The 15,252-nt window shown below is 33.8% G+C and overlaps 1 protein-coding gene across 1 annotated transcript in view; it reads left to right on the top strand.

The window, feature by feature from the left end:
* Positions 1-15,030, top strand: part of LOC107744991 (cilia- and flagella-associated protein 46-like) — a 49,346-nt gene extending 34,316 nt beyond the window's left edge. The window contains exons 20-31 of the mRNA XM_016558829.1: positions 969-1,206; positions 3,044-3,187; positions 4,530-4,640; positions 5,321-5,502; positions 6,172-6,303; positions 7,544-7,709; positions 7,839-7,890; positions 9,461-9,608; positions 10,757-10,940; positions 12,201-12,348; positions 12,959-13,116; positions 14,899-15,030. Coding sequence (XP_016414315.1) covers positions 969-1,206; positions 3,044-3,187; positions 4,530-4,640; positions 5,321-5,502; positions 6,172-6,303; positions 7,544-7,709; positions 7,839-7,890; positions 9,461-9,608; positions 10,757-10,940; positions 12,201-12,348; positions 12,959-13,116; positions 14,899-15,030 — 1,795 coding nt within the window. The remainder of the gene's footprint in view (positions 1-968; positions 1,207-3,043; positions 3,188-4,529; positions 4,641-5,320; positions 5,503-6,171; positions 6,304-7,543; positions 7,710-7,838; positions 7,891-9,460; positions 9,609-10,756; positions 10,941-12,200; positions 12,349-12,958; positions 13,117-14,898) is intronic.
* The last annotated feature ends 222 nt before the right edge of the window (positions 15,031-15,252 follow it).

The raw sequence follows: 15,252 nt of genomic DNA, 5'->3' as shown, positions 1-15,252 counted from the left end.
GTGTGTTTGTGTGAGTGTGTGTGTGTGTGTGTTTGTGTGAGTGTGTGTGTGTTTGTGTGTGTTTGTGTGTGTCAGCATGCAGCATTTGTGCTCCAAACATGAATGATTCTTCAAATCATGGCTTGTTGAGGAGAGTTTTTTATTTATTTAAATTGTATTAAATTTTATTTAATTCTTTTATATCATTCTTTTATTTTATAATTATACAATCATTTTATATATTGCTGTATTTCACAATTCTATAATATCATTATTTTATATTATTACTTTAATTATCCTATAATATATAACTATTATATGTATTATTTCATTTTATATAATTATTCTATAATTGTATAATTATTTTTATATAATAAAGGATTTTATATATTATTGTATTACTTTATTAGTTAACATTCATTTAACATTTGTGCTCCAAATATGAATGATTCCTCAAATCATGTGTTTTTGAGGAGAGATTTTTATTTTATTTTATTATTTCATTTAATTTTCATTCTATAATTCTATAATTATTTTATATATTATTATAAAATTATATTTTATTACTTTAATTATTCTATAATTATATAAGTGTTTTATTGTGTCATTCTATATTTATATAACTATTCTATATATTATTTAATTATTTTATATTATTATACTATAATTCTATAATTGTCTACTTTTTTGTTTTATTGTAGTTATTGTATTTTATTGTAATTATATTATTTTTATTATTTTATTTTAATATTTAATAATTTTATATTATTTGATTAGTTTATTATTTTAATATTTTATTTATTTATTATTAGCACTGTTAATATTATTAATTATTCTGTAATTTTTTTTTTATTATTTTGGATGTTGTTTTATTTTATAATAAAAATATTTAAATATTTTATTGAATCATTCTGTAATTACATATATATATATATATATATTTAGATGTATTTTCTAGCTGGATCATGTCTGTGCTGTGTTGTGTCCAGGGAGGTGGTTCTTCTGGGGATGCTCTGTGACGCTGTGGCTCAGGGGCTCATCCAGCCGTGGTGTGGGATGTCTGTTCGTGCCGATCAGGAGTCGCAGGACGCTGGGAAGGGAGGCGAAAAGATGCTGCCAGCCGAGAAGACAAAGAAAGTGCGAGGGAAGAGTGTGGAGAAATCCGGCTCGACCCAGGGCCCTCAGCTGGACGCGGCTGCCATGCAGGACGTTAAGAAAGCTTTAGAGGTGAGCGACTGTTGCTCAGTAAACACAAACACTGCTTATCTACAGACACACACGCACACGGGCGCTCACCTGGGAACGACACCTGTGCAAAGCATTGTGGGTGATCTCAAACCGTAATTAGGCTCTGTGAATAAACTGATGAGGGGCTCAGAGGGTTGAATTTAAAACAAGCAAAGCACTGAATATGAATTAAATTAGAGTTTAAATTAGCTTGGAGTAAATGCAATTTTGCTCTGGATTACAAACATTTTTCCTGTCACTATTTGTTTGCATTTATTGCATGTTAATTCATCTTGACAAATTATACATGCAGGAGATCTACTATCACGTTTTCAAAAGTTAAAAAAGCATGCACAGAATGGTAACAAAACAAAGCAAAAAAACTCATGTAAACTTTTTGCATATATTTGATTTTTTTTAATAATCATATTTTTCAAATGCATTTATTCAAATGGCTTAGAATCAGCATAAATCTGCTCATTGTGATAGTAATTAAATGTATTAAAAATGAAAATAGTTAATATATGACTAGCTTTGGAACAAGCAATAATAAAGTATGTTTTTATGTATTAATGTATAATTATATAACAATTATAAATATTATTGTAGAATTTATAAATGGATTAAAATCAGCATAAATCGGCTCATTGTGAAAACAACTGAATATTTTAAAAATGAACATAATTAAAATATGACTAGCTTTGGACCAAGCAGTAATCAAGTAGTTAAATGTATGAAATTGAAACAAATTTGATTTATTGATGATAAATATATAAAGCTGGTTAAATATATAAAGTACTATTACAGAAAACTGACATGTTTCATTAATGTATGACTGACAAATACAGTATGCATCACATTAAGTCTATTAGTTTGTTAAAACTGTGTGATCCAAATGCATGGAAATTTTATGTGCAATTCAAACGCATAAATCTTAAATTTAGGCATTAGAGCCATGAGAGTGTGTTTCTGATCTAAGTGAACACATTTGATGAAAAGAGACCCATAAAAATCTGATTCAGGCCCTAAATACACTGTTAAACACCTCATGCATTCTGCTGCTTCCCTTCTTCACATTCTCTCTGATTAAATTTCATTCTGCTGCCTTTTGTGCAGATTTACAGGCCCTTCGCTGCACATATCAGCGCTAATTCCACATGAAAGCCTTTTTAATAGGGAAAAGATTTACTAACGACTTTCCTAACGCTGCTCTTTTCACACTCGACAAGAGAAGGTTTGAAGCACTTGCCGAGCAGCACACAGGCAGACTGGAGATTTTTACCTAAAGCTGAAGTTAAGAGCAGAAAGTTTGAGGCCCGATGATGTTTGGACATCTGCGTTCTGCTGATACCTGACCGTGTGTGTGTGTGTGTGAGCGTGTGTGAGTGTGCAGTTACTTCTGAAGAGGAATCGCTTCTAGTCAGCTAAACCAAACTGGACTGAAAATGATTATGAATAAAGCAAGCATACGTCTGATGAACTAAAATGATGACATAAATGTTATGTGTGTGTGTGTGTGTGCGTGTGTGTGAGTGTGAGTGTGAGTGAGTGTGTGTGTGAGTGTGAGTGTGAGTGTGAGTGAGTGTGTGTGTGCTTGACTCCCCACAAGGATAGTAAAACTTGAAATTTTTGACATTCGAGAGAAACAAATGATTAAAAATAGTAAATGATGTTTATCTGAAAGTGTAAGAATTCAAATAGGTTTTCTGTAAGGGGTAGGTTTAGGGTTAGGGGATAGAAAATATCGTTTGGTCAGTATAAAAGTAATAGAAGTCTATGGAAAGTCCCCACAATTCACAGAAACAAACGTGTGTGTGTGTGTGTGTGTGTGTTGCAGGTGTGTGAGTTTGCGCTGCGTCTGTCCAGTGGAAACGCCGAGCCGCTGCCCATCTCTGTGAGAAAGCAGCTCTGCAGCACGTGGGTCTGCGTTAAACAGCTGCTTCAGCAGCAGATCGGACACAAACTGGACATCAACGATGAGGTGACGCCAACAACAGAACAAACACACTGCGTTTGGATCATCAGATGGCCGATTTTACCTAGAATAAGATCAGTGTTGGGAAGGTTACTCTGGAAATGTAATAGGTTACAAATTACAAGTTACTCTATTTAAGTAGTGTTTCAATTACTTTATTAATGTAACTGATGACATTTGATTACTTTTCTAAGTTTCTACTGAATGTTTTCAACTGTTAATCATTTTGAAGCATGTAAAGCAAGCAGGGTTAACATTACAGTTGCACTCAACACTGATTACTGTCAGACTTTCAAAATCCTTCATCGCTTGAATTAAGATTATACACCACAAAATCAGACTTTTAACACCTCCTTTTTACTTTAACATTGTTCTGAGGTTAAATACAGATTTAGAATCATAACAAGAAACCGTTTAATAGCTCTGATATTGTTTTTGAAATCAAATCTTTGCATAGCTATGACAGGAAACACTTGCATCTAACAATGCTTTGGAAAAAAACAGTTAATCTTAAAAAATAAAGCATATACATAAACCCAAAAAATAAATGAAACGGTTATTGAATAAACACATGTCCTATTCTGTGTCCTAAACTCCTGAAACACTGGTGTCTCATATTTTAGAGCAGTCAATGCAGTTTATGAAAGAAATCAATCAAATCTGTATGTGTGTGAAAATATTCAGATGTAACCCCCTTTGTAATCGTTAACATTTTCATAAGTAACTAATTTAATTCCAAATTTTTTTCTCAGTAACTGTAACAGATTACAGTTACATTTATTTTGTATTTACATAATTCCATTACATGTAACTAGTTACTCCCCAACACTAAATAAGATGCAAAATTGACCCGATTTTAATCAAAAGTCTGGCTGTGGAGGCTTAACCCTGTAAAGCCTGCCATATGAAATAATAGTCAGAAAATCTATTTATTTTTACTGAAAAAGAAATTCTAAAAGAAAAATGTTTGCACGTTTTGTTGAGTATCATATTTGATGCATCAGGCTTTTATGGCTCATATAGTCTGATATAGTGAGAATATGGAAGAAAAACAGCTCAATTTTATAAAACAAATATGAATTTGCTGCAGATGCTGATATTTCTATGATGACATTCTGCTGCTTATAATGTAAATCAATGAGATGTTTATAACAGTGCAGCAGATACTGTCATAAAATGATCTAAATATCAGTCATCGCTCTATATCTACAATAATATGTCTAAAAATAAGATGAGATTGAAGAGCCTGTGTATATGAATATGAATATATGAACATATGAATCAGTAGCTTTATGGGGTTAATATTCCTCGTTTCATGTCTGTACCTGCTTTATTGTGTGTGTGTCAGAGTAAGAACGAGGCGGTGACAGCCATGTCCCGTGTGCTGGTCGCAGTAGAGATGCTTCAGTGTAACAGGAGCTCCAGACTGATGCAGTTCACCGTTCCCAGTCTGTCTGTGGTGAGAGCTGCTCAATATCATCATAACCTGTTAAAACTGCTTTCAGCAAAATACAGTAAAAATTGTGAAATATTATTAGAATGTAAAACAGCTGTTTTCCATGTGAATATCTGTTAAACTGTAATTTATTCCTGTGATCAAAGCTGAATTTTCAGCATCATTACTCCAGTCTTCAGTGTCACATGATCTTCAGAAATCATGTATCATGAAAACTGTGATTACCATTTAAAAGTTTGGGGTAAGCAAAAAGAAAAACCTTTGAAATGAATGCTTTTATTCATCAAGGACGCATTAAATTGATCAAAAGTGTCAGCAACGACATTTATAATGTTACAAAATATTTATATTTCAAATAAATGCCGTTCTTTTGAACTTTCTATTCATCTGTGATAAACTGATAAAATGTATCAGTTTCCACACAAATATGAAGCAGTGCAACTGTTTTCAACATTGATAATACAATGTTGAATGTGTTTGCAATTCTCTCTGTTGTTGCAGAAAGCGAGACTTATATATACACATACATAAATGAAGTGATTCCTGACATGTATCAGAGAGACTTAAGTGTCCAGCTCCCTGTAAATCAGGCTGAAAGCCGCTGTCAGGATCAGTTGATCAGCTGTAGAGTGTGATATACAGTATATATATATATCAGTAAGATCAGCGTGTCTCTTCTTCAGCTGGTTCAGATGGCGTTGGGCTGTCAGTGGTCTGATCCGGTCGTGGAGCTGTGTGTGTGGACACAGCTCGCTCTGTTCACCCATCAGACACAAGACCACAGCCTTGTCCTCACCTGCACCCATAATGCACTGCAGCTGGAGCAGAACGCAGCACAAAGAGTGAAGACGGCCGCTTATGCTCTGTGAGTGCCACTGATGTATGTGACCCTGGAGCACAAAACCAGTCATAAGGATCAATTTTTTGAAATTGAGATTTATACATTATACATTTATACACAAATAATCTTTCCATTGATGTATGGTTTGTTAGGATAGGACAATATTTGGCCGAGATACAACTATTTGAAAATCTGGAATCTGAGGGTGCAAAAAAATCAAAATATTGAGAAAATCATCTTTAAAGTTGTTCAAATGAAGTTCTTAGCAATGCATATTACTAATCAAAAATTAAGTTTTTATATATTTACGGTAGGAAATTTACAAAATATCTTCATGGAGCATGATCTTTACTTAATATCCTAATGATTTTTGGCATAAAAGAAAAATGTATAATTTTGACCCATACAATGTATTGTTGGCTATTGCTACAAATATACCCCAGCGACTTAAGACTGCTTTTGTGCTCCAGGGTCACAGCACTGCCTACAATTAGACTAACAAACTAGATTCCTTGTCATGTTTGCTGTATGAAATACAATAGTTGTTTCTAACTAACTTTGAGGTGCTGATTCCAAAAATAGTAGTTGTGTTGCTCATTCATGTCAAACTTTTGCATTCAAATATGATGCATTTCATAGCATTTTTGCTTTTGACAACCATTTGCGTGGTGAATTAGTCTTGTATTCTCCCAGGTTCAGCGTGCGTTCGGTGCAGGAGATGTTGAGCAGCGCTGCGTGTGTCAGAGGTCAGAGTCTGATCCAGGAGGCCAGAGCTCATCACAGCAGATATATGGAGGGTCTGCTCAAGCTGCAGCACAGCGTCAGGTCTGAACACCACTGCACGACTCAAACAGATTATTCTACATATTTCAGAGTTTATCAGCTTCATGTTGAAGTCATACCGTTTGTGTGTGCTGTATAACAGGTCTGAACAGGGTTTGGGGTTGTTTTGCACACAATTTGAAATGTTTGTGGGTAAAAGCACACCCTGGTATGAATAAAAAACAATAAACAACTAAACAATTAAACCATTACATTTGCATACTTTGTGCTCAAACATAAAATAACATTCAAAAAGTAAAAAAAAAAAAAAAGTTGTAATTACTGTGTACAGTGTATTCACAATTTGTGAAATTGGGGGAAAAAAATAAAAAAATATTTTTTTGTTTTTCCTCATATTTATTTTTTATTTTTTTATTTGTGTAATGTGTATTTGTTGTTTTGATCTTTTTGCTATTGGTTACTATTTACTGTTTTTAGTATCTTTAGTATATTTTAAACTATTTACTATTTTTATTGATTGATTGATTGATTGAGTTAGGGTTGTCTTCCAAAAATCCTAACAATTATTAATTATAATAATACTATATGGAGCCCATAACAATTAAAAAAAATACATACAAAAATATATTGTCCCCATTTTTGAATTCATGGATAATAAGCGAGATTTCAGTGATATTTTGAATAATAATTTTTGCAGAAAGCACATTCTTTGTACCCAAAATTAGCCTAAAATGCAAAATAATTAGGGATAGTAAAGATCCATTTCCAAAAGCACAAATATTAAATAACATTTGAAAAATTTAAAAAAACAAACAAACTTGTAATTACTGTATATAGTGTATTCACAGTTTGTCAAAATTTTAAATATCGAATATAATTGGAAAGTGGTTAAAATTTTTTTATTTTTTTTTAAATACAGTTTTTGTTTATCATATGTTTTCATTTTTTTTGTTTTTGTGAAATCATAATTTTATAAAAATATAATACTGTTTTGATCTGTTTGCGATTGGTTAATTTCTACTATTTTATATTAAACCCAGATAGGGTTCTTCTACAAAAAAATAAATAAATAATAATAATAATATATGGAACCTGCAACAATTTTAAAAAATGTAATTCGTAAATAACAAGAAGTGAGATTTCAATGATATTTTGACTACTAAACTCACTAAACTACAAAAAGTCCCAAGTTTCTGTTTCAGAAATCTGCTCAGTTTAATGCTGAATGTGCTTCTGAGCTGTCCTGGTCTGATCTGTGGCTGATGTTGTGTGTGTGTTGTAGTTTTGCACAGCAGGCGGGCAGCTGGAGTCTGTGTATGAGCGCAGCCGCTCACTTCTGGAGCGCATGTCTGCCTCTGCTGGACTCGAGACGGGACAGACGTCAGCTGAGAGGAGCGCTGGAGCTCATCCTGAAGACCATCAGCCAAACATACAGCAAACACACAGCCGTAAGACACCACCAGCACACACACACCATCACCTCACCTTAATACTATTACAAACGGATGAATGTGATGCTGTCAGAAACCTGTTTCATATGTCCAGTATATAAATATGCTTTATATTCATGTGTTCAGGGCAAAACTAAAAGAGCGTCTGTACTCAAGCGTGACGGACCAGATACAACAAGTGAGAATTATTTGGCTTTTACTCAATGAAGCATTTCTGTGATGTATGTGCTTTATGTATGTCTTTTATAAAGTGGTTTATGATCATATACTATAGCTTATGCATGCATTGTTAGTATATTATATTTAACCATAACATTTTACACTGCAAAAAATTATTTTCTAATTTTGTATTTTTTGTCTTGTTTCCAGTATAACTATCTAAACATCCTTAAATCAAGATACATTTCATTGGGAAGCGAAATTACTTATTTTAATTATTTTTCTGATCCCATTGGCAGATATTTTGTCTTGTTTTAAGCATAAACTCGCTTGATTTTGATACATTTCCCAAAAAAGCAAGACTTAATGTTTTATGTCACATTTTGCTTTCTTGATTTAAGGATATTTCGATATTTTTACTGGGGAAAAGACTATAATGCTGAGGATGAAAATCATTTCTTGCGGTGTAGTAATGAGTTCCAGAAGCTTTAAAGGGATAGTTCACCCAAAATGAAAATCCACTCATCATTTACTCACCCTCATGTTGTTCCAAACCAATAAGCCTTTGGTTAATCTTCAAAACACAAATGTAGATACTTTTAATGAAATCTGAGAGGTTTCTGTCCCTCCATTGAAAGTCCAGATATCCGTTCACAAGAATTAAACCGCTCGATTCATATACGTTCATTTTTATGACACCTTTATGAACTTATTGGGTCTTTAAAGTTTTGGTTACCCAGACTTTCAGTGGAAAGACAGAAACCTGTCAGATTTCAGTCATTTGTTTTAAAAATAAACCAAAGTCTTGTGGGTTGAAATGACATGAGGGTGAGTAAATTATGACAGAATGATTTTTTAGGTGAGCTATCCATTTAATTCTTCTAAAAATTATTTTATGCTTTATGAGTTAAAATATATTTTTTTTAAATCATTGGTTACACCTTAAGAGTATATATGTGAGTGTGTGTGTGAGTGTGAGTGTGTGAGTGTGTGTGTGTGAGTGAGTGAGCGTGTGTGCGTGTATAATATATTTACCAATATATTTTTTATATATTTTGAAGATATATTTGAAAAATATAAATATATATATTTTTATAACGCATTTAAAATATATTTTGACATTCATATATTTCAATCCAAATTAAATAAATAAATAAGCTAGAAACATACTTTATACTGTAAAAAAAATGCTATATATATATTTTTTAAAGCATTATAAATCTGTTTTTGATTTCTGGTAAGCTATTCCATCCACATTTGCATTTAGTCTAAATGTAGGCTGCTGTAAGATTGGAAATGCATATTCTTCCCATTAAATACTTTTTGAAGTATATTTTGTTGTGTGAAATAAAAACTAAATATACTTTAATTTCAAAAATGTATTTCATTGAGCTTCACTGTTTACAACATATATTTAAAATATATTTTAGCCATTATTTGCCAGAAGAATCTGCTTTCCTGAAAAGAAATGATGTGTAAATAATCCTGCAGGGATTGAGTTGCTGATTGTTTTGCTCACATAAGGTTTTATGGCATTCGATTGTATGAATATATCTGGCTGTGAGGGTTGGTTCTGGCATGTTTTCTAGACGCTGGCATCGCTGATGATGACCTGAAGGTGTGGACGGCTGTGATCAGCGCTCTGCTCCATATTCATGCGGACGCTGGAGACTGGAGGAGAGGCCTGCAGCTGCTGGATGAGGCCCTCAGAGAGATGCCACACACCGAACACAGACTGTGAGGCCTTCCCTGCAACACACACCGCTCTAAAAACTGACCTTTTTCATCTGCAGTGCTTCATGGGTCACTGAATGCTAGAAAAACTAGAGCCGAAGGTGATAGAAACCACGCAGAACAGAGCCGTACTGAAATCTGCTCTTGATTTAGTCTAGATCTAGTGTGTGTGTGTGTCTAAACTATCATAGATAAACCATATGATGGCTTATCAGTTCCCAAATAATGGGTTTATCAGTGAATGCAATTACAGCACAAATGCAATGAGTAACACAGCAAGTGATTCATCATAAGAAGACATGTTTACATGAGAAGTGCTAGCTATATAAAGTTTCTTGAATAGGGAAATATTGTTTAAAAGGAAACTGTGGCATTCACATGTAAGGGAACTTATTTAATGTACAGTTTTGCAAATGCATGGTTTTATATAGTCTAGATCAAAGATGAACCCACATAGTGGGAAAAATAGAGTTGCATGAATTAATGAAAGAGCCTTTCCAGGTTAATTTGCGCACTAATCAATCATTTGGTTACAAATAATTCTTTAGTTGATGTTTTATTGACACCTGCTGGTTGTTCTTGTGCACTGCATGTTTTCATTTTGTGATCAGTAGGAAGTGAGTTACACAAAGAAACGTGTGGGTCGCATTTCACCCCAAAAACCACAGAAAAGAAAAACTAAAATAAGTTATATTTCTTATAATTATTGATTAGTAATTAGCAGTTTGACATTATTTTCATGACAAATAAGCACATTTTCCCCAAAACTACTTCAATAATGGTCATTTCTGAACTCAATCATTATTATATTCTAATATTAATAATATAATTCTTGATTTTGAAATTGAAGTGCTTTTGGGTGAAATGTGCTTGATGTAAATAATGTAAATGTAATAAATGTTAAAAATTGGCATAAATTTAATTCGGCACAAAAACAGTATTGTAATCTATAAAAGTCATTGCATTTTATATTCCTGTACACTAATGAGAATTTGGAGCAAAACATGCTTAATTTTCCTGATTATTTGAAACATGATTTATTCATTTTTATTTTTTTTGCATGCTAGTGTAATTCTCAGTTGCTCAAAAGTCATCATGCAGTGATAAAGCCCATCTGATGGTGCGGTGTGTTCTCTGTGTGTGTGCTCCAGGGCTCTGCTGAAGCAGCGTGTTCTGGTCAAGGCCCGGCTGGGCGAGTCGCTTCTGCTGGACATGCAGTGGTTCACTAACGAGGGAGAGACGGTCTGTGCTCAGATGTGGCAGCGTGCAGCTCTCTGTGCCAAAGACAAACCTCAGCGGCTCAGCTGCTATCAGAACGCCATCACAGCTCTGCAGGTCAAAGCAGCACTGAACTCTTGAACTCTTTAAAGCTTGAGCTCATCTAGATGTCATGTCAACAGTTAATGCACATTATGTGTTGAAATGCATGTCTGTGACTGTATGTGGTTTTGTGGCGACACCTGCTGGTCTTACACATGTACTGCAGGTTTTCATAGGTGGTTGGTAAAGGAAAAGAATATATTAGGGATGTATTATTTGCATTTTGACATTTTTGTCAAAAAAGAAAATTGACAGTTAAACACATCTCCCCCAAAACTACTTCAATACAAAATCAAGAATTGTCATTTCTGGATACAACGATTATGTATTATAAAAAATAAAAAAAGTTGCAAATTGAATTCAGTGAAAACTAAAAACACTACTGTAATCTATACTTAAAATGTTACTTCACAAATGTCTTTTATAGTTTTAATAATATATCTTTTGAGAATCTTGGGCAAAATAATTATTAGCATTTTTCAAGAATGTACAGTCAAACCAAAAATTATATAATTTTTGATATTTTTTTACTAGTGGGTGCAGGACACTATAGTTCATAAATGTAAGTGAGGATAGCAGAATAAAGTAAACTGTGACATATTGCACCCAAAAATTCTTCATACCAGTAAAACTGATCTAAAAAAAAAAAAATTGGGACCAAAAATTTGACCTTTCTATCAAAGTTATCTGACATTATCCAGATGAATTTGTTCTGACACAGTTCTTGTCATATTTTATTAACGTTTTCTAAACTATAGCGAATAAACTGTGATATAATATGTGAGAAATGTTGAAGGTATTTGAATAATTTTTGGTTTGACTGTAAGTCTTTAGATCAAATGTTTTTAAGGTTATGAGAAACCTGTTCGTTTTTTTTTATCATTCATATATTATTTTAATTTTGACCATATTTTCATGAAAATTAAGCAAATTTCCCTTAAAAAGACTGTATCTGATAATGATAGGTTTTTTAAAAATTAAATTCAGCACAAAAACACAGATTTTTACTTACATGTGTTTTTCACAAATGTAATTTACAATCATTTAATAATAGCATTTTTTGTTTACTTTACAGTAATGAGAATTTATGGGATTTTTTTTTAATGTATGCTTAATTTTTTTTTTTTTATTCACCATGCAAAATATCTTACTAGATAAAAAAAAAGCTTAATTTTTTTTTTTTTTTTGATTTCTGTGTGAACCATGAGCCAGAGGTTCCTGACAGCTGTTGTTGGTCAGTGTTAGTTGACTCGGCTCTTCTGTGTGTTTGCTCAGTCTCCGAGGGGTCCGTGGCAGAAGGTGGAGGTTCTGCTGGAGTTTGCCGAGTGGCTGTATGTCACACACTTTCCTGTGACTGACGTCCGTCTGCAGATCGAGTGGGCCGTAGACATGCTGCTGTTCACAGACACACAGAACACAGACGGTGACTGCATTACCTTTACATACACCGGCAGATGAGAGCTTGAAATAATTAAAACTTTCCTGACCAGGGACAGCTCTGTAGGTACTTCTGGGGCAGTTCTTTGACTGTCCGTTGTCCCTGTAAAATAACAAATTAAATAAATAATGTTCTTACTCCATACATGTATAATATGTGCATCCTTGAAAATGGGCAGTTTTCTAGTGCATTTCTTTAATCTCTCAGCTAATATCAATGGTGTGACCTATTTCAACAACAGTGGTTACATGCACATATTTTTAATTGTTTGATCAAAATTATTCTTAGTTGCAATTTAGTAGTCACTGGATATTGGTAGGGACATGTCATAGCATCTCTAATAAATTCTACACCCTTGCACTGAAGGCTGGAGTAATAATGCTGAAAATTCAGGTTTGATCACAGCAATAAATTACAGTTTAACACATATTCACATAGAAAACAGGCATTTAAAATAGTAATAATATTTCACAATTTTTATTGTATTTTTGATTTAATATATGCAGCCTTGGTGAGCAGAAGAGAGCTTCAAAACAAAACAAAATCTGAATTATCCCAAAGTTTTGACTCCTGTTGATTTGCCCTGTCCCGTCAGAGGGGTCTGGCCCGTGTCTGTGTGACGTGCGTTCGGTGGGCCGTCTGGAGCGTCTGATGCGATCGCACACACTGCTGGCTCTCACAGAGGAGCGCTCGTCTCTCAAACAGCAGCAGCATCTGCTGACGGCCTACAGCTGCTCGCTGCACATCTGGAAGGTACTCTCACTTACACAGCTCACAGATCACGCTTCTTTTGAGTCGTCACTGCATTACTTTTTCAAATAAGTAGCTCCAGTTACTTTGTTTCCATGTGTTGAGTGACAGCTCTGGTGTTGCCATGGTGACAGAAATCAGGAGTAAGTGCAGAGTGTTGTGTGTGAACATGATCTTACTGTAGTTCTAGACTAAATATCAACATGTGTTTACTCATCTCACCTGAACACAAACACATTCAGTGTTCCTCAAAATGAATAAAAACATTAAATGCAAACTCAGAATATGACGCAATATCTGCAATAATTAAATATGTTAAATAAGACAAATATCATTTATGTATTTAATCCCATTTTTTTAACCGATGTCTTCGCTACTGACCTTCGATGATCCACTTCAACCATACTAAGCAAAAATAACACATTTGTGTTCAGTGTTAGGGAAAGTTACTTTTAAAAGTGATGCATTACAATATTGGTTACTTTGTTTCCATGTGTTGAGTGACAGCTCTGGTGTTGCCATGGTGACAGAAATCAGGAGTAAGAGCAGAGCGTTGTGTGTGAATATGATCTTACTGTAGTTCTAGACTAAATATCAACATGTGTTTACTCATCTCACTGCACACAAACACATTCAGTGTTCCTCACAATCAATAAATACTGTCAAATGCAAACTCAGAATATTATACAAACCTGCTATAATTAAATATGTTAAATAAGACAAATATCCTTTATGTATTTAATCCCATTTTATTAACTGATGTCTTCGCTACTGACCTTCGATGATCCACTTCAACCATACTAAGCAAAAATAACACATTTGTGTTCAGTGTTAGGGAAAGTTACTTTTAAAAGTGATGCATTACAATATTGCATTACTCCCTAAAAAAGTTACTAATTACGATACTTAGTTACTTTTTATGGAAAGTAATGCGTTACTTTTTAAATCTGGGCGGGGCTTGTTTGTTTGTTTGTTTTTAATATAAATTAAATATAAATTTTACATTTGTAAAAGCCCAGATTTCACACCAAAACATGAAATGTGAATACGCCTCAGGCTGAAGGGAATGTAAATTCACGTCTGTACAGTAGAACACAGGAGAAGACGGTTCAACACTCTTTAGCAATAAAAAACAATGAAGCACAAATTTGAGTTCATCTAAAGTAATTTTTGCTTATTAGTATGGTTGACCTGGATCATCAAAGGTCAGCAGCAAAGACAATGGTTTATAAAATGGGATTAAATAGTACACAAGGGGTATTTGTGTTAACATATTTAATTATTGCAGCTATTGCGTCATATTCTGAGTTTGCATTTAACTGTTTTTATTCATTTTGAGGAATACTGAATCCGTAATTAGTAACTTTTTTAGGGAGTAACGCAATATTGTAATGCATCACGTTTAAAAGTAACTTTCCCCAACACTGAACACGTGTGTGTCGCTGTGGAATTCAGGTACTGAATCTGAGATGAGTAAACACATGTTTATATTTAGTCTAGAACTACAGTAAGATCATGTTCACACACAACGCTCTGCTCTTACTCCTGATTTCTGTCACCATGGCAACACCAGAGCTGTCACTCAACACATGGAAACAAAGTAACAAGTTACTTATTTGAACAAGTAACTCAGATATTTTCTTGTAAACTAAAAAAGTAATGCATTACTTTACTAGTGACTCGAAAAAAGTAATCTGACTCTGTAACTCACGTTGCCTGTAATGCATCACTTTTAAAAGTAACTTTCCCCAACACTGAACACGTGTGTGTCACTGTGGAATTCAGGTATCCATGGCAACCGCACAGGAAGTGATGAATGATTTGGCGGAAGGTCAAGATGTGCGATCCGCCAGCTCCAGAAAAGACAAGGAGAGACCAGACGAGAAGAAGACCAAACAGGTGAGACTAGTGAGCTAGTAATAACAGAGCTTCACTGATCACCAATCATCTGTAGAATGGCTGCAAAACCTTCATTACATATTAATTACATATCTGTTTTTGCACTTTGTATGTCGGTGTGACTGGGGCTAGTTGTCACATTTTTAATGGTTTTCTTGTCCCTTTTTTTTTTTTTTACTTTTTTACTTTTTGAAAGTCAGTGTCTATATAAACAAACTTTAGAATTTTGACTAGAAAAAG

This window comes from Sinocyclocheilus rhinocerous, unplaced genomic scaffold, assembly GCF_001515625.1.
Source record: "Sinocyclocheilus rhinocerous isolate Xijiao unplaced genomic scaffold, SAMN03320098_v1.1 scaffold881, whole genome shotgun sequence".
Classification (NCBI taxonomy): domain Eukaryota; kingdom Metazoa; phylum Chordata; class Actinopteri; order Cypriniformes; family Cyprinidae; genus Sinocyclocheilus; species Sinocyclocheilus rhinocerous.
This window is presented reverse-complemented; position numbering and strand designations above follow the sequence as displayed.